Genomic DNA, 20,555 nt, shown 5'->3' on the forward strand with positions numbered 1-20,555 from the left:
TAGTTGATATGCAGTAAAAAGTGCTGTTTTATTAAGATTAATTTAAAGGTGTTTCTGTTCTTATTAAAAGTGATTTAGTTTATTGTATGGATCAGGTAGAATTCAAGGAAGGAATATGAAGCTGCCTTAGAGTCAGTCAGACTATTGGTCCATCAAGGTCAGTATTGTCTAGTAACTGGCAGGCTGAATTACAAGTTTGTCTCAGGCCCACCAAAATAATATTTGAGCACTAGTTCCTCCTTATGCCACTATAGAAAGTGTTGATGTCTGACACTGTTGCAGTTAGTCTGAGGAGGCAATATTGATCTTGATAGGCCAATGGGCTGATTCAGTACAAGACAGTTTCATGTGCTCACAAGAGCGTTAATATTGCATCTGTTTACTGATGCTGATACTTCTCTGCAAGTAAGAATAGTCACCTCACTATGACCCTTGTGACTCCTGCTTATAGTCTAGAGATGGGGCAGTGAGAAGGATTAGGAAGCAAGACCAAGTACAATGACAAGTTCTTCTGGTAAAAGAAAGCTAAACAGCCTAAATAACCCAGATTAGTCTAAACAGCCTTGGTTAGTACTTGGATGAGAGACTACCAAGGAAGAAGTGGGTTGTTATGCAGAGGAAGGCAACGATAAACCAGCTCTGTCCATCTCTTGCCTTGGAAACCCCATGAGGAGCCACTATGAGTTGGTTGGGACTTGATGGCACAATTATTATTATTTAAAAGAAGGATGAGGGAGGGAAGGCAGCATAGTACAGCCCAATCTCGTCAGATCTTGGAAGCTAAGCAGAGTCAGCCCTGGTTAGTATTTGGATAGGAGACCACCAAGGAATACCAGGGTTGCTATGCAGAGGAAGGCAATGGCAAACCACCTCTGTTAGTCTCCTGCCTTGAAAACCCCATAAGGGGTCGCCATAAGTCGGCTGCGACTTAACGACACCTTACACACACACACAAAAGAAGGATGAATCCATAAATAAGGATGTTTTAAAGTAGGACTGCCATATCTTTTTCATGCATGGAATAAGATACTGACAGACCGAAAATTTCACTGGGGTCGGAAAGGAGTGATTGTATGTTTACGTGCCTCTTAATTATGTTTTGTGTTTTGATTTAGCTTTCATAAATATGATACACACTTTCTAACTCCACAGTGACAATCAGCTTTTCATTTCATCAACTTGTCATGTTTTTATCATTCCTCTTGTCAGAACTTTCAACATATGCTATGGTGCCATCTTCTAAACTGGGCATCCCCAGTGCTGTTTTATTAACTCTGCCTTTTTAATTTATTCTGGGCTCCTTATGAGATACAGCCAGAAGTGCTGCCGTCAGCTTCCAATTCTTGCTTTTACGAACTGTTTAAGGGTTCAATTTAAGTCTTAGGAAGGAGAGATGAAAAATTAAGCACTATAAAACCAAGTATGAAAAGCAGCATTAGGGATCTTAAGCAATCCACAAAGCTGATGCAAATTCGAAGTTAGGGTCAGCTCACAGTCCCTAATGCCACTGCTATGAAAAAGAGAGTTTACATATGTGGAGATTTGGACAATTCCCTGAGTGCGTGCACACACACACACACACACACAGCCCATTCCTTAGCTGACGGCATACGCAGACTGTGGGGAAGAGGTGCAGCTGCACCTCCTCCTAAGCCATTTCGCGTGCGCCGTTAAACAGAAAAAAAAAGCCATTTTGTTTAACTGGGGCCTTTTGCCCCATAGGGAACAGCAAGGCTGTGCCTGCTAAAAAGCAGGTGCAGCAACGCCATTCCCGGCCCTGGCATACTGGGCCAAAGCAGGATAGGAAGCCGCCTAACCGGTGGCTCCTCCCCCTGTCCAGTGCGGCCACTCTACGCCGTCGCCTGTACCATGGAGAGGCCGCACCGGCGCAGGGGCAAGGCGCGGTCCCACAGCGCTTGGCCGTTGGCAGGACTGGCCTCGCCGCCAGCGTAAGTGCGTGTAAATATGTGATTACATGTACTTACGCTGGTGGGGAGGTCAGGCCGCCTCCTATGAGGTTTTGGCCAAAATCTCAGGGATGGGCTGTAAAAGTCTTACTAACTCTTAACAGCTGATGTTAGTTAAAACTTTGGGTTGGTTCACACATTTGCCTTTTTGAAATACTATATGCGGGGAAGGAGCATTACACCCAATCAATATTATATTATATAATAAATAAATAAACTGGTCTGAGGGGTGGGTTTTTTTGGTTGTTGCTTGTTTTTAGTGAAGACTGAAGGCAGCTTCACTTACATTGGGGCAAAATGGTTACAGCATTGTTATGCTGGGTTAGACCAAATGGCCCTGTAGTCAAGTATTTTCTTTCTCCCAATGGCAAGTCAATGCCCTACGGGGGCTCACAAGCAGGATAAAATGATTGGCAGAGGAGAAGGCAGAAACAGCAGTGACTAATAGCTGGCTTCTGGTCACACTAATGGGAATCTCTCAATATTTTGCCAATGGCATCCTGAGAACAAAACACAGAGAAATCTCAAAGGTGCAGACCCAGATGTATAAAGTTCCCTCTGGCTTGTCTTATAAGTTATTTCAATCAATAGAGTGTATGACTGTCTCGTACAGTTTTTTTCTAGGAAATTATTTTAGGTAGTTCTGCACTGAATGTTCATGATGTTCGATTTTCATTGTGAAAACTGCCATTTTGAAGGGTGTGAAGTGGTCCATGACAAACCCTTTACCTTCCACTGCTCTGCAAATTTCTTTGCACCTCATGGCAGCATTTTTTTCCTTTATCTCCTGCTGCCTTGGTTCTGGGTTGCTTTTTTTCATTTGAGATGACATAGCTTACATTCCTTTATTCAGCCCTATTGCTATAGAGCCAAAGTATACACTAATGCATATAAAAAGATTTTCAATACCCCTTTGATGTGTACTGATATGCATAAATGTCTGTCCTTAAAACCATGGCAAAGTGCAGAATTAAAAGGTTCTTTTTACAACCCATCAGTTTGAACTCATTTTACAGCTTTTGCATGTAATGAAAGCCTTTTAATCTACATTGTTGTATGTTGAAGTGAAAAACGCCTGGATATTTTTCTCAAAATGTGTTGCACTCATTTTGAGAGGCCATCAGCTTTGTCAAGAGGCTCTGTCTGAAGCTGGAGGGTAAGAGATTCAAAACAGATAAAAGGAAGTATAGTTAAATTGTGGAACTTCTTGCCCCAGGATGTGGTGATGGCTGCCAACTTGGAAGGCTTTAAGAGAGGAGTGGACTTATCCATGAAGGAATGGGGTATTCATGGCTACTAGTAAAAACAGATACTAGTCATAATGCAATACCTATTCTCTCCAGGATCAGAGGAGCATGCCTATTATACTAGGTGCTGTGGAACACAGGCAGGATACTGTTGAAGTTGTCAAGTTTGTGGGCTTCCTACAGGTACCTGGTTGGCCACTGTGTGAACAGACTGCTGGATGTGATGGACCTTGGTCTGATCCAGCATGGCCTTTCTTATGTTCTTATGAAGCAAGGCAAAGAAAGCATTCTGGAATGAAAGTACCTGTTTGTGAGATGTTATGCTGGGCACAAGGCCTGTGACAATAGTTACAGATGTACAGCAGCCCAAAATTGTCCCAATTTTTTAGGTAAAGTTTCTCCAGTTTCCCACAGACTGGACCACTGTCATTTCTGAAGAAGTAATCTGCCTGGCTGAGCCACTGGCATAGGCTGCAACACTATGCAACAACAGGCTGCCTAGAGTGACTCCACTGTTGTCTGGTGGATTAAATTCCCCAATAAGCAGCCAAAAGCCACTTCACACACCTCCTCCCCACTGCCCTCATTTGGTCCCAAAGGTCTCCCTGCTAAATCACATCTTTAGTATCTACAACAGCCTGAGCACTATCTGATGAAATACCTTGTCATAATCGCAAGCTCTTATGCGTTTAGCCTAATTCCTTTACAAATAACCTTGAGACGTGTGCATGCTCTTTCCTGGTATCTTAGGAGACAATCTCACTTTTCTTCCTGTCCCTTCAATCCCTTCCCCCCAAAATATTATCTTTTGCTGTCTTCTGGGTGGTTATGTTTAATCTCAGGATTAAGCAGAAGCCCGTGGTTTGCCTTGAACAGCTTATCAGCTTCCAAGAGACATGTACAAGGAGAGAAAGGCTCTGGTTTTGATAGCAGTAATTGTATTTAGCTTGTAAGATACAAGGCTATTTATCTCGTGTCTGGGAAATCACAGAGGGGGGAAGAATGGAGAATGCTGGCTGATAAAAAAAGCTAAATAAAACCAAAATGGAAGCCAAGAAGAAAAGCAACCATCTCCTCACTACAGCCTCAAGGCACACCACAAGTGGGAAAGTTGATATAAGAAATGGACTTTCCTTTGTTTAAAATTCAATTGATGGAGATAAAAGAGTAAGGTCTGAGGTTTAGCATGAACTGGACACAAAACAAAACTTCTTGCAGAAAATCTGAGTTCATTGCACTTGACCCTATAAGGCTCAATTACTTAGTCTGATCCCATTTTGGAACTTCCTAGAGCTGACACTTTGCACAAAATGGTTTCCTACTGTTGGGTGGTATGCACCCAATTTGATTAATATTCCCTTTGAATGACTTGAAGGGTTTCCTTATGTGCTTGTTCTGAATGATCACAAAATCTGGCATCTAGAAGGAACTTTTATTCAGATCAGCAGTGATCTCAGGAGGTTTCTGTTTCCTCTGCGGCAGGAGCAAAGTAAACATTATGGTGGGAAATGTGTGAAAGAATCTTCCTAAAATTTTACAGATATAACAGCTTAACTGCTCCCAATTCAGATCAAGTCCATGGGCTTGTGAAGAGAAGGGAAGATGCCCACCATCTTTTTTTAAACCTTTTGGGGCTAAACCAGCCTGGGTAAGTTAAACCTTCTCTTTCCTCCATGGTGGCCACAAGTGAAATGTGGACCTTTTCTATATAACTGCTACTTTCCATTCAAATAGGCTGGGGAGACCTGTTCATGGATCTTGTTCAGGCCTTGAAGGCCATGGCTTTTAGGCTATAGTTAATATCAATGGGTGGGATGCAGGCTAAATTGTCAATTTTCACCTGCCCCCCTTTCCCACTGTAGACCCCCTCATGTCCCTTTAGGGTCCCTTCTCCAACAGGAGAAATATTTTGTGGGGTCAGCGGGATACAATTGGAGTGGGAGGTGGGAAGGTTCTGTTCTGCTGATAGAAACCTTAGCCTGGATCCAACCCAGTATTATTCTTTTCCCTGTGTTAATAATAACAGTGCTGTCATTGTTCTCATTATTGTCTGCATGACAACATTAGCACCTTTCTGCCAATAGAAGACTGTCTTCTTTCACAGAGGGAAGTGTGTGTCTGTACGTCAAAGCCAGATAGTACAGTTTTATGCCTATTAAACAAGCTTCCTCCCCTTTTAAATGCAAACATCTGTTTCTTTCATACTTGCCTCCTGATCTGAAAGTTTCTGTAATTATTACATCTGACTTTGGTATCACTGGAATGTTTTTTTTTCTTTCCCTCCCAGCGTACCATTCTAGCATTGCATGAATGGATAAAAACATATTTCAAGCTTATTTTAATGTACACTTCATTGCTTGTAAAACCAAGATCTTTTTCTTTTCAAGCAAAGATAGAAACAAAGAAACAGAGAAAGAAAGAGGTCTTGTCTCAAACCGCACAAACACCCAGGGACCCAGGTAACTTCCTTCTGTGTCAAGACAAGAGATTTGTTTTTAACCCTTCTGAGCCATGCTGGATTCTTCCTTTACTCGACAATTCAGTTTTTAGTCATTTTGGATCCTAGGGTGAAACATCCAGAATATGATGGGTTTTACTATAATCTGTAACAAAAGCATGCCAGAGGCTTCCAACACTTATATTAGCTCTATTAAAAGCTCAGTGGGAATATCAGTCTGTGACTAGACTACATTCTCCAGTCAAATAATAAAGCAAGCTGAGATTCAGTCCAAAGACAACTCTCAGCTGTAGGAGGTTTACCAGGTCGTTCACGTTAATCTTACACCAAGAAGGAATTCTCACCCAAGTAAACATACAGGAGGACAACAGGAAAGAGAAACAGGCCAGAGAAGGGCACAGGTTTGGCTGCCTCATATACCTCACATATACACTCATTATTTTAATCATGGTGGTTTCTCGTTGGTGTTATTATCCCTGTTCATATGCAAACAAGTACTACTGTGATTCATGAGAAAGTGTGGGTGTTACTGAGAACCACATACACAGTCACTTTCTAAATACATGAAGCTGCTTTTTACTGAATCAGACCATTTGGTTTGTCAAGGTCAGAATTGTCTGCTCTGACTGACAGCAACTATCCATGGTCTCAGGTCAAGGTATTTTATATCACCAACTGCCTGATCCTTTTTTAATTGAAGATGCCAGGGACTGCACCTGGGACCTTCCACTTACAAAGCAGATGTTCTACCACTAAGCCATGGCCTCAGTACCTCTGGACTTAGATCACCCCAAGTATTAACTCTTGTCAGGGGGAGGTGGAATGTTAAGTTCCCTGATTTATTGCCTTCTAAGTGCATATTAAACCAGTGAAGAACAAAAATGTGTCATGTCTTTTCACCAATCACATTTGGTCATATATCTGGGGCCTAAGGAGGGCCACTTTGCCACTCAAACTAAGAGGTATAAGGCCCCTTGCGAGGCTGCACCTCTGGTTCTAAATCGGAAGTGACGTGTGTGCGTCAGCGTGCGCTCACACGCACACACTTACACGCAAAAGCCTCCTGCCAGAGGAGAAGAGGGACCTGGCAACCCTACCTCCTGCTGGTTAACAAACCAGGCCTAGTAAGGGGCCCAAATGAGGAGCCATAGACCTACTAGAGAGATAGTTGGTGATCTAAATCAGCTTACACATCTCGTCTCAAGGGAACAGGATATCACAATCTTTAATCTGCTTGTAGGAAAGGACATACTTTATTAGTAAAGCAACAGAGATGGGAAATGGGCGTGGCTGTGAAGTAGTTAAAAAGTGGGGGAAAGTTCAGGGAAGAGGCCTGAAAGTAGGGAGAGTGGCTAAGGTCTGTACAAACTGAGGCAGCTAAGCCAGTCCAAGGGCAAAGATGAATGAACTCCTGGGAGGCAACCACAGGGTTCACCACCTGGTGTGGCGCAAAAGAAGCCCCCTGTGGTCCTTACATGGATGTAAATGTGCTAAGAACCCTTTGGGCAAAAGAAACAGAAGAGAACTGCTCAGGAATAGAACAGTAGACTGGGTCTGGGAGTAACAGGGAAAGGTACCAGTCCTTGCTAAAGACCAGAAGATGTTTTCCAGGTGGAGGGCAAATATTGCTACAGATGAGCTAGTCTATTAAATGAGAGACTACTTTACCACAAATACTTCTAACCTATGGTTTCTGTGGGGGGAAAGGAGGATGGAATACCCCTGAGGAAGGGGAACTCTGACACAGGGAAGGGCCAATCCCCAAAATATTGCAGAAAGGGGGAGTATTTTTTCCGGGGTGTGTTGATGAAAAATAGCTACCTGTTTGGGCTCAGCTCTTGCTTTTAGGGATATGCATTTGGCAAAGCTGAATTTTAAAAAGCTGAAAAATACCTTATCAGTATTTTTTGGCTTTTTTTCAGCTGAAAAAAAAAGTCCCTTTAAACAGTAGCCAGCAAATCCTGATCCCAAACAAGCTGAAAAAAAAAACACGTTTTTTTGGGGGGGATCATCTTGGGATCACCAGCTACAACCCCTTTTAAAAGGAAGAAAAACTGCTATGGCACAATCGTGCCGAGTGCTTTAAAGTTTAAATCCCTACTCTATGGGGAATCTTTCTGGGGCTCGGGGGGGGGGGCTGTTTTTTAAGATAGATGCACCAAATTTTCAGCATAGCTGCTGGTAACTCTCCTTAGAAGAGAGCTCCATTTGGGAGCCCATAAAATTGGACCCCCTGACCCAATCTTTATCAAACCGGGGGGTTCTTATAAGGTGAGTCTCTCGCAGCCACGCTGCAAATTTGATGCCTCTGCCTTAAAAATAGCCTTACCCAGAGATCTGGAAAGATTTCCCATAGGCTATAATGGAGTTTAATTTTTTCAGATTCCCAACCCCATCCCCCCCAAACCCCATACTGGTACGAATATTCAGGAAAATTTGGGAATCCTGAAAATGTTTGGGTTCAATATACCCAAATCCGAATTTCCCCAAATTTTTTGCATACCCCTACTTGTTTTGCAACGCTGGCCTGGGTCTTCCTCACCAGTAAGAAAACACTAATAAGAATGGAATGTCACAGACTACTCAAAATGCAAGGGCATCATCCTTAACAATAAGGATTATCATTTTGGATTTTCACAGCTTAACAAATCTTGAACTCAAAATTAAAGCCTTCCTTTAAATTTGACCTCTAGTCTTCCTTCTTTCCTGCACCCGCAAATGCATGTCACTGATGTACAAGTGTTTGAGATGTAATTGGATACTTTGTAAAAGTACTTGTTCAGAGGCCAATTGCTTTCCCTGTTTTCTTTTCTTTGTACTCTGAGCTACAGAGTTCAGTCCTCAGAGCTTTAGAGTCCTCCCATCCTATTGGACTGATTTCATCTTAATTCCATCTTGATTGACAGTTCTCAGCAAGGCGCTACTGCTATCTCTTTGCACATTTAATTAATAACCACTGGTCTTCCCATTTACAAGATTTACAGTTCAAATAAGGGCAGGCCTTTGCATACGAACCACAGATGAGAGCCAGTAGAGGCACCGTGGCTAGAAAAGCAGGCAAGGGAAACCTGGACTGAAACCCCCGGTCAGCAAGGACATTCTCTGGATGACCAGTCAGTTTGCTCTCTTGACTTAACCAGACTCCCTGGATCATTGGGAGGGCAAAATGGAGGAGGGTCATGTATATTGCCCTGAGCCCCACAGATGAAGGCTAGGACCCAAAATCTAGACAGATGATGAATCTCCCTGGATATGTTTCATTGTCCTTGATTATGCCCTTAAAGAGCCAGTAAAATCAGTGGAAGGGAGTAAAGACGGAACATCCCTTGCTGTTGTCCCATAGAGACTGGTGGAGGGCAATAAAATCCATTCTAGACAAGCCTCCGGTGTGCATACACAGGCCTACTTTTGAAGGCACTTCTATTTTTTTTCTTTGTGTTGCAGAGGAGCACAAATGAGGAACCCCTTCGAAGCGAGCCTTTTACATGCTGAAAAAATCATTTGCAATATAAATTGTAAGCTTTCTGACATACAGAGGGCTATTTTGGGAAGGGTTCCTTTCTGTTTCCAGAAGAGTGCCTCTGCAGTCCTCTCTAATGTAGAAACAAAGATGGGTAAAAGGAACGACTTCCAAACAAGCCGTTGGCGTGCAGAAAAACCAAGCAAATAGCTAATTGAAGTGGCATCTTTTTAAAACATTATTTCTGTACTGCAGAGGAGCACAGGGGCACCTTTCTGTATGATAGACAGGCATACATAGACATGCATACAAAAAGTGGAACCTCTTTGACACTAGCCTTCAGGTGTACCATCCCGGCCCCCAAAACATTAAAAAACAATGTTTTCAGCACACAAAACAATTCTGAAGGGATTATAATTATGTTTGTTTCTATAGCGACATGTGGATGTGATTTTTTTTGGGGGGATAACTGAATGTTGAGGTTGATGAAGTGCACATCTATGGGACTAAATTCTACAGGGTTTGGTGTCTCCACAGTCATTGCAGGGGGGGCAAATGGGGGACCCCCCCAAAATGGGAACCTCTGTTGGACTGTTCATATTTCCCATATATAGGGTTTCAATCTGAAGACCAAAATTCAGTGGTGAAGTTCATCCTAACTGGATTACACTATAATCCCTAATGTAAACCTAGAATACATGGAGAAGCAGAAAACTGAATAATTGGAGGTAAGTCAAGATTTTAACGCATGCGGTAATTCACAACCGGTCCCTTGGGAAGGCTACAACTTAAGTAAATGGGCTGTTCGTAGAAGGATGAAACCTATACTAAGGGCGGGGGACATGCCTACTGTTAATTATAAAGCTTTCTAAAGAGTCCTGAGCATCTGCTGGAGACCGTTACCTCTCTGGGAATATTAATGCATGATTTTATAAAAGGGAAGTAAACTACTGATTGTTGTTAATGGTTCATAAATATTACATTTCCAGTACCTTTTAGTGTGGTATTTGGAGAGGTACCTAGACTTTTGAGTTCATATCTTAGGGTTCTAAATATGTGCTGAAAGGGTTGGTTCTGGAATAGATTGTCACTTTGACCCGGAGTACACTGAACGAATATGCTCCCCATCCATCCTCCAAAAGAATCCTATACAGACAAAAGTTTGGTTGATTCCCTACTGACTCTTCTATCGATTATTTCAATTATTTCTGTTTCTCTCTATCCCACCCCATCGCACATTCCTCCGGCTTAGTTACTATAGAATTCTTCCAGTATTCAATAAGAGACTCTTTAGTTTTGAAAGAGACTCAGAATCAAACAGAAGAGAAGGGAACTGTTTGTTCAGAGTTAATACTAGACTAGGCTCAGAGTTACAGATTTCTCTTCTACCCCATCCTAAGGGCTTAAGGTGACTAGCAGCATATTAAATTAGAAGATAAACACAATGAAATAAAAATATCCAATGAACCCCACTGTATATTGCATTACATTACATATCCACAAGTCTGCCTAATTCCAGCTGCTGAAAACCAGCCAAAACAGCGTGATTTTTCATTGCTTCTGAGAATCGTTCAGGTTTGGTGTGAAGAGCCTTGCTTGACAAAGTTACTGCCATTTAAAACTCTGATCTGAGAAACCAGAAAAACTAGCAAAACAGCCAATCCTAACAAGTGTATTCTTGTTACTAAAATGGGACATGGTAGGCGTAAAAAGAATCAGCAAGAATCAGAAAGAAGTCTTTTGTTCTCATTCGCTCTCTTTCTGTACTGAAAGCTTCATGATAAACAGGAGATAGGCAGGAAACTCCAAGGCTGAAAAGCCTAGAGTCACATTAGTAGGGTTGCCAGTTTTGAGTTGGGAAGTTCCTGATTTGGGGGAAGATCATGGGGACGGTGGAATTTGGGGGAGGAAGGGAGCTCAGCAAGATGTGATGCTGTAAAGTCCATCCTCCAAAACCACCATTTCCTTCAGGGGAACTGGTCTCTATAGGGTTGCCAACATCCAGGTACTAAACCAAAAATAACAATCACCCGGTGCTGTACTGAGAGATACTCAATCAAAACAACAGCACACTAAATATTAATCAAGTACAATGTATTAATAACAAGATAACAAGAATAAAAAGAATTCCTCACTACCTAGAGCATGCAAACGTACAAATACAGAATACATGATACAACAGATACTGAACAACACAATCACTAGAAATATATACAATATATAGAATGGAAAAGTGGACGTGGTCCCACAATTCACTTGTGCAAAATCAGTAGGGAAATAAATCTTTTTGACCCGGAGTAGAACAATATTCACAGGTTTAGTAAGGATTTATATTGTATACTGTAGTCGGTAATAAGCTAGGTTATATCCTTTTATGCATGCAATTTATATTTTCAGGCTCATGAAGCCTCTTTGGTGAAATGCAAAGACTATCCGGGATCTGCGTTCTGTTTTGAGATTCTGAACGACTCCTTGTGAATTTGTACCATATTTGGACTGTGGTCCCCACCGCACGATTTACATTGCCCTTTTAAGGGATTTACTTCGACCTCAGGATTGTGAGTGAAATCAAGGGAGGGCTCCTCTGCTCCCTACTAAACCTGTGAATATTGTTCTACTCCGGGTCGAAAAGATTTGTTTCCCTACTGATTTTGCACAAGTGAATTGTGGGACCAATTCTCTGGCTTTTTCTTTTGGACCAGCATGGCTGGCGACAATGTCTTTAAAACAAAAGCTTCAGCAATGATTGTCTAGAGGGCAAAAGAACCTGCCTCTTTGAAATTCTAGAAATGTCTGATGGAACTTTAAAAGATATAATTCTCCTAAATTTCTTCACTAATTTATTCTATGTGTCACTTATCCCCTTCCCAACTTTATATTACTTTAGAATGAGGTTGTGGGGGAAGGGTTGTAGGGGGAAATGAACCAAAAAGTATTTAAACTCTGAGCCATAGAAGGACACGACGATCAGACCATTTATAGTAAGAAATGGTCTCCAAACTGCCAGCACTATAAATTAGAGACCTGCAGTTTTAAATTCTCACAGTGTCTTAAAGGTGATTTATGTTGATGAGCCTCTCCTGCATGGTACTAGGATGTATGATATTCTAATCTGGATAATTATCCGGAAAAGTCCCCTTTGGAGAATGTGTGGACCCTGAGAAATGTGAAAGTGTTTTTTCCCTTTCTAATGAACATTCATCTCCACTGCATTGCCTATATTCACTTTCTATCTTTTCACAGTCACCCCCGCCCCCTCATGTTCTGAAGAAGGAAAGAGAGGGGGGAAACACTCTAACATTATATACGAAGCACATCCCATGATTTTCTCTTCCGACAACTTCACAACCAAACGTTGACTTACATGGTCAGAGGCTGTCATGGGAACAACTGGCTGCAATCTAAAGTGGTGCTAAAATTAAAAGACAGAGTTGCCGGATTTGGACATCACAAACAAACTGGAGTTTGTGCTTGCCCAGTAACCATGCAAACCATGGTTTAATATTGGTTTAAATCCAAGTGTCACAAGGGCTTTTTTAAAACAACAACAACAACAAAGAAGTCTTCAACGATACCATGAGAGTTATGGGGGTGTTGCTTCATGCTGATCATGAACGATCTCTTGTTGGTTTGTGCTGTCTGAATGCAACTCATAGGCTATACGCTCCCAAATCCTTTGTCACAAACAGATTGCATGGTTGGTTTTAATATGATTGTCATAGTCACGTGGGTAAGCCAATAAGCCACACAGGAATGTTTCATGAGGAGAGGATCAATCTGAACAATTTAAATACAGGATTTCTCAAAGACCTGTCCTGAACATTTAAAGAGCTTGATATGAAACCTTTTATAGAGACTGGTTCCGTGACTGTTTTAGACCTTGGAATTTTATGTGAGACTGGTCAATTAACAGTAATAAATATTATTACTATAGAGACTGGTTGACATGGTAAATATCAATTCTAGTTGTGGCTGTATTTAAACTATTGCTTAACCCAGCGCTTTAAATTCTTTGAAAATAACAATGAAGATCTTTGCAGGCTAGTCAATGTCTAATAAAGAAATGCTTTGGGGCAATTCCCAAACAGCTCTTGAAAGGTCTACTGACTCTTTAATTGCATGTTTATATATATACAGTATTCAGAAACTCATACACTGGACCCCAGTGTTCCAATTGAAATGATGCAATTTGCTTGTCTATGCACATTCACTGCACACTCACCATTTAGTCACAGTTTGATACGGTCGTATGGAAATAGTCCTCCTGTTAATTTGAACCTCTAATTATCCAGATGTTTTGGATGTCCACCCACAAGCCATTCATATAAATGAGGCTGCAGTGTATATGCACTGTGTGTTAAGAAGTGGAATATAAATAAGTCCTCTAGGACATGGCATCAAATATCAGCACAGAAAAGTAGCTGCTGCAAGGAAGAAAGCTGGATGCTTGGTGGCTTCTTTATTGAATAGATGAGCTACACTAGTGAAAGTATTAAAAAAATCATAGAAGGGACCTCCAGGGTCTTCTAGTCCAACCCCCTGCACAAGGCAGGAAATTCACAACTACCTCCCGCACACACACCCCAGTGACCCCTCCTCCATGCCCATAAGATGGACCTTGGGACGCACCAAACCATTTAGGCTGGCCAATCATGCAATCCTCAGCAGAGTTACACCCATTGAAGACCACTGACTTCAATGGACTCACTGAAACTTTGGAAGGTCAACATTTGGACACTGTGAGACACAACTCCCTTCTCTATCTTTTCCCTCCACTCTCCTTCCCTTCTGTGCCTTTTCTTTTTAATTTTTAACCTCTTGGCTCTTGATTAACGTGCCCTGTGGTGTGGTATACATTTTTAAAAGCAGGATACAATATGTAAATATTGTTCCTGCCTCTTCTTTCTCAATCTTCCTTTCTGCTCTCCTCATATGGCTGCCAGGTCCCTCTTTGCTACCGGTGGGATGTTGTTGGAATGGAGCCTGAGGAGGGCAGCATTTGGGAAGGGGAGGGACTTCAATGCCATAGAGTCCAACTGCCAAAGCAACCATTTTCTCCAGGTGAACTGATCTCTATCAGCTGGAGATCAGTTGCAATAGCAGGAGATCTCCAGCTAGTACCTAGAGGTTGGCAACCCTATTTCCTCACCCCTCTTGCTTAGTGTTCTGTTGACTAGTCTGCACCAGCTTAGTCTGGAAGTGCATTTACTGTGCTGTGCAGCTTTTTTATTGGTTTATAGGAAGGAGGGAGAGACAGAGGGCCATGCAAGAGGATGGACTGGGAAAGGGGAGGTCTGCATGCTTTGAAGGACTCCATAGAATAAGGCAGACAATCTGCTCTGTTAAATTTCAATGGATCCTTTTCATCTGGATTTTTTGTTTGTGCTGTCGAGTCACAGCTGACTTCTGGCAACCCTGTAGGGTTTTCAAGACAAGAGACATTCAGAGGTGGTTTGCCATTGCCTGCCTGGTATTCCTTGGAGGTTAGGGATAGTCAAATTCCCAACAAAGAGCACAGTTGTAAGAAGGTAGGGAGGACTGGGAGGAACATTGCTGCAATGTGTAACATCTGAGGCATGCTTCTGTTTGTTTCTTCTGTCTCCAGGAATAAAGTTTGGGTGAGGCCAGAGGAATGAACCCTAGGGTTGCCAGCTCCGGCTTGGGAAATACCTGGAGATTTTGGGGGTGGAGCCTGAGGAGGGCAGGGTTTGGAGAGGGGAGGGACTTCAATGCCATAGAGTCCAATTGTCAAGGCAGCCATTTTCTCCAGGGGAACTGACCTCTATTGGCTGGAGATCAGTTGTAATAGTAGGAGATCTCCAGCTAGTACCTAGAGGTTGGCAACCCTAGTGAACCCTGACGTGTGGCCAAAGGGCAAGAGCCAAACAGCCATTGGTTCTCAGCCGCTCAGCTGATGTCCTGTCACCTTGACCAAGCTGGCCCACTGAATCCAGAGCTGGCCCAAGATACAGTTAGTTATCTTTTGTTTGTTTTATTTAAATTGTATTTGATTGTATTTCTTACACTCTTGTAAGCTGGTTTGGATCCCTCTGAGGGGGAAAGCAGGGAATAAGTAAGTAATTGTGCTTCCCTAACAGGTAGCTTTCCCTACGAGAAAGAAAAAGAACCACCAGTTATTTATAATTCAAAATGCCCATGATTCTGTGAGCTTTATATCTTTGTGGGTTGTAGACCCTCCTCCCCTCCCTTCCATTTTCAATTATGAAAGCCACACAAGTCTTAAGGTTGCTGAACCATTTTGGCTGTACCCCACAACAACGTACTTCAGAGGATTCTACCTCACCTTCCAACACAACTGCCAGGATTACTCCAAAGGGTGTAGATTGTGGGTTGCAGTTTGTTCACTCTCTGCAGAATCAGATTATACCCAGAAGCTTCCAGTCATGATCAGTGTGGTTGCTTACAAATTATATACATCTCTTTTGCACACCTGGCCTCTTCCTGAACAAGGGACAGGAGCACAGTACCTTGTTTGCCAACACAGTGAACATGAATTCATCTCCCTTACATTGAACCAGATGCAACTCCGCTCTTCATTCTTGCAGATGGAACTGTGAATGTTTGTTCATTGCTCACCAATTCACAAAGTAGTTAAAGGGTAAGGTTAGTGGCTGGTTAAAGAGGAAGATTTCCCAGTCAGACATTTACCTGAAGGATAGTGTTCGTTCACTGGCCAGCCGTCCACCTGAAGCGTTGCATTGCCACCATTTCGTGTAAATCGCACAACATGGTATTTGCCATCATTCACAGGGGTGCTCTCTTCTTTGATGGAGATATCTACAGTGCCAATGTTAAAGACCACACCGATCTTGCCTTGCTCCTGCATAGAAATGAGCGAAACAAGAAATCCTGGAATCAGCATAGTCATGGAAACCTGAAAAGAAACCTATGGATTACTTTAAAAACGTCTATATTTGAGGAAGAGCTGCATTGATTCGTCATCAGTGAAGTACAAAATTATGACTTTCCCCAAAGCCATCCATTGAGATTCATGACTGAGTGTTCAATTAGATTTAAGTTGAATACAAGTCCATCTTCCAAATCCAACCCTAGAGCCACTGCCCATTCCTCATTAACTTTGGCAAACAACCCAGAAACTGGAAATAGGGATTGGGAATTAAGAAAAAATCTTTTTTTTAATCATATGGGGTATCTAAAATTGATATAATTTAGGGCCTCATCATTTCATAGGTTTGGATCCAGACTAAACTGGCAGTTTTCACCGATTCCCCCTTCCCACCGAAACCCCCACATGCCATTCCTCAGGGTCTCCTGTCCCTCAGGAGCAGCATTTTGTTGAGATCTGTGGACTACAGTGGGGACGGCAGGAAAGTTCCATTTTGCCATTGGAAAATGTAGCCGTGGATCCAACCCACAATCTGGTAGCATTGTTAACAGAAATTATCTTAATTCTTCTTTGTCCAATTTCTCCTTGAAAATCAAACAATCTGTTTCATTGCATCTTTTTAGACCACTGGAGGTCTGTTTTTAATCAACTTCATTTTGATCAAAGAGAAATTTGAAGAGAGGAGGGGCAGGAAGGGAAGTTTTGCAAAATTCTGGAATTTTAGATGAGGAGGAGGAGGAGGAGGAGAAGAAGAGTTGGTTTTATATTCCGACTTTCTCTACCACTTAAGGGAGACTCAAACTGGCTTACAATCACCTTCCCTTCCCCTCCCCACAACAGACACCCTATGAGGTAGGTGAAGCTGAGAGAGTGTGACTTGCTCAAGGTCACCCAGCTGGCTTCCTGTGTAGGAGTGGGGAAACCCATCCAGTTCACCAGATTAACCTTCGCAGCTCATGTGGAGTAGTGGGGAATCAAACCCGGTTCTCCAGATCAGAGTCCACCACTCCAAACCACCACTCTTAACCACTACACCACGCTGGCAAGCGATGTCTTCCCAAACTTTTCTGTCCAACTAGAGCACCAGTCTGTGGTGTATAACAGAAAGCATCAGCAAGGGCTGAAGTTACAAAAGGACGCATTGATTTCTTTACAACGAAAAATCCCTTCAACAAAAAGAAAAAGAAAAAAGAGAGAGAATCAGAGAAATCAATGGCTGTAAAAAAGTGAACTCTGCAAAAAGAAATTCCCCTCCTCATAACAATGCTGTAATCTGGCCCTGTACCAGTGACTGGGGGTGGAGGTGGGGGGAAACAAAATCTTGTTGCCTGCTTATGTCTACAAAAGCAAAGGACTGGAAGGTGAAAATATATGGCAGATGGGATTTGGATTAGTGATTCACAACTGGTGAAAGCCGTAATAAAATATGGTTGTGCTGGATTAAGATCAAATGTGTTTTAGATCGCCAGAATTTGCATAATCTTTTTATAAAAATTAGGTTGAGAATAGAAATGACTGGAAGATAAGATGGAGCGGGGAAGTGAGCATCTGCTTTATGATCTCAAACAAACAGGGCTTGAATCCCCCACCACACACACACACACACAGTTCCTTCCTCCATTCAAAAGCCTCCAAGCATCAAATAAAACAATATCAAGTTGAACAGCAATGTTGCGACAGTCAGCTTGAAGAGCCAGAATGGCTTACATGAGTGCCAACAGAAAACTGAGCACACAGGGGAATGTGTACAGACAAACTAGGGCTTCCAGGCTTGCATGAGTGAATCCAGGTGCTCATACGTACGCCAAGTTGATGGTTTCATGCTGTGCAAAGCGCTACCTAGAGAGTCATGATTATAAGGCAGAGATTGGCTCAAGGTCACCCAGGGAGCTTCTGGGCAGACAGAGATTTGAACCAGTCCAGATCTTTCCAGTCCAGCACTATAACCAACACAACGCACTAGTTAAATTGTAGAACTCCCTGCCCCAGGATATGGTGATGGCTGCCAACTTGGAAGGCTTTAAGAGGGGACTGGACATGTTCACGGAGGATACGGCTATCCATGGCTACTAGTCAAAATGAATACTAGTCATGTTGCATACCGATTCTAGTATTGGAGGTGCTGTGGAACACAGGCAGGGTGCTGCTGCAGTTGTCTTGGTGGCCTTCTCAGAGGCACCTGGTTGGCCACTGTGTGAACAGACTGCTGGACTTGATGGGTCTTGGTCTGATCCAGCATGGCTTTTCTTATGTTCTTTCGTCACCATACACCACTGTAACATACGTACTGTCTTAATGACACACCTCCCCTGTATCTAAGAACTCTGGTCACCCTCGTCTGTATGCGCATTTTAACATCCGTATCATAACCTAAAGAACAGAACAGTCTTTTTTTTGCTTTCTCAACCCCTTGTTTTTTTCTTAAAATATGTACTGTTATTCCCACAGACATGGTCCTTCTCGAACCCAAAAGTCTTCTAGTAAAAGCACTATAATGTTTTAATGGTTCCCTCCGCCACCAATTTCCCTGTTGCTGAAAATGCATACCAGTCTATTATCTAAGTTGCGTGTTCTCTCTTTGTGAAGTCTAGGGTAACAACGTTCGGCATCACGACACACACTCTAGATGTTCCGCAGCAGAAGACGCCATTCAACACCATGTTGAATAGTTTATGGCCAAAAATGCATGGTCCTTTAACCCGCTTTAGTCCCCATTTCAGCCAGGATCTAATTGACCCAGGCTGGGGGGAAACTGTACGCATTACCTTGAAAAGCAGGGACGAAATCCATGTTAACAGAAAGTGCGGGAGATGTGCACAGTTCCTGTTTAGCTTGCAACACCCTCGCCCCCAGTGACTGGTCATTTCCCGGGGCAGGGAAGGCCCTCATTGGTCAATTTGAAACGACCAATCACCGGGGGCATGGGGTGTGTGCCAAACTAAACAGGAACTTCATGTCTCTCGCACTTTCTGTTTATATGGATCCGTAGGCACAGTTTCGTCCCTGCTTTTCAAGGTAATGTGTACAGTTTCCCCCCCAGCCCAGGTAAATTTGATCCTGGCTGAAATGGGGAATAAAGTGGGTTAAGGGACCATGCGTTTTTGGCCTATGTGAACTTTCATCACTTTGAAGAGAAATTGAATTCCCCCCCCCCTCCCCAATCGATTAGGAAAAGTCAAAGATTCAGAACCTTTGCATCAAGAGTCTTCCTGGGCAGCTGCCCACTTGAATATAGTCTAAAGAGGGACAGGGATACAAAATTTAGATAAATGTTTTAGCTGATTTCTGAGAGTGCAGAGGGGCAGCAAAACCCATCAGAAAAGAGCCACAATTGGAGGGAAATGATGAGCTCTGGCCACGTCGTTCATCAACAACTGATCAGTATCACCAGCGGTAACATCACATCAGTTTTACCTGCAGTGAGCTCCCTCCCAGCAATTCTATTATGTATAAATTAGGGCATCATCTCCCCACTTCTCTTTGGATTCCACAACAGCTGTGAAGCCCTTTGCTTCCAGTCTTTGAACTCATTTCCAAGAGTAGAAGCTGAGTGAACAGCTTGATCGTCTTCGTCCCAGACACGAAGACGACCTCAGCAGCGGTTCCTCAGCCAATCCCCTTCTCCCAAATAAATCCCTTCCTGCCATATTCATTCTTCATCAGCATAAATGCATTACAAGTTGATACACTTTGACAGAAAAAGGATGCCCAAACGCACCGAAGGTCAGGTGATACTAAGATTTTAAAAAGGTGCTCTCAAACAGCTGGCAAAAGCTCCACAGGTGAGCGAGATCTCATTGCTATTATCCTATTGCAAGATTTTTTAAAAAAAAGCATAATACATTTCAGCAGCCAAAATCAAATGCACATAACTAGATGAAAGACTTTCATTGTAACACAGTGGATGAGATCTTTAAGTAGGGTTGCCAACCTTCAGGGTACTAGCTGGAGATCTGCTATTAGAACTGATCTCCAGCTGACAGAGATCAGTTCACCTGGAGAAAATGGCTGCTTTGACAATTGGACTCTATGGCATTGAAGTCCCTTCTCTCCCCAAACCCCACCCTCCTCAGGCTCCATCCAAATATCTCCAGGTATTTCCCAACCTGGAGCTGGCAACCCTATTGTTAAGCATACCGGATCCATGTAATTTTTCCATAACAAATGGTAACACTCAGATCATGGACTGATAGCATGTTAATCACAGACATGTATGATCTGGCATGAATTATTTAGGTAGGGAGGAAAAACCAAAATCATCTGAAACTTCACACCTATGTACAGGTTAGAGTGATGGACTGAGGAAGGACTTGGAAGGTTTCAAGAGGGGAGTGGACATGTTCATAGAGGAGAGGGGTATTCATGGCTACTAGTCAAAATGGATACTACTCATGATGCATACCTATTCTTTCCAGGATCAGAGGAGCATGCCTATTATATTAAGTGCTGTAGAACACAGGCAGGATGCTGCTTCAATTGTCTTGTTTGTGGGCTTCCTAGGGGCACCTGGTTGGCCACTGTGTGAACACACTGCTAGATGTGATGGACCTTGGTG

The 20,555-nt window shown here is 42.7% G+C and overlaps 1 protein-coding gene across 3 annotated transcripts in view; it reads right to left on the bottom strand.

Annotated features, from left to right (window-relative positions):
• Nucleotides 1–20,555, bottom strand: part of NRXN3 (neurexin 3) — a 1,387,810-nt gene that overhangs the window by 201,964 nt on the left and 1,165,291 nt on the right. For all 3 annotated transcript variants that reach the window (XM_056852141.1, XM_056852140.1, XM_056852139.1), the window contains one exon: nucleotides 15,802–15,973. In XM_056852141.1, coding sequence (XP_056708119.1) covers nucleotides 15,802–15,973 — 172 coding nt within the window. The remainder of the gene's footprint in view (nucleotides 1–15,801; nucleotides 15,974–20,555) is intronic.

The sequence above is a fragment of the Euleptes europaea genome, chromosome 6, assembly GCF_029931775.1.
Source record: "Euleptes europaea isolate rEulEur1 chromosome 6, rEulEur1.hap1, whole genome shotgun sequence".
Lineage (NCBI taxonomy): Eukaryota > Metazoa > Chordata > Lepidosauria > Squamata > Sphaerodactylidae > Euleptes > Euleptes europaea.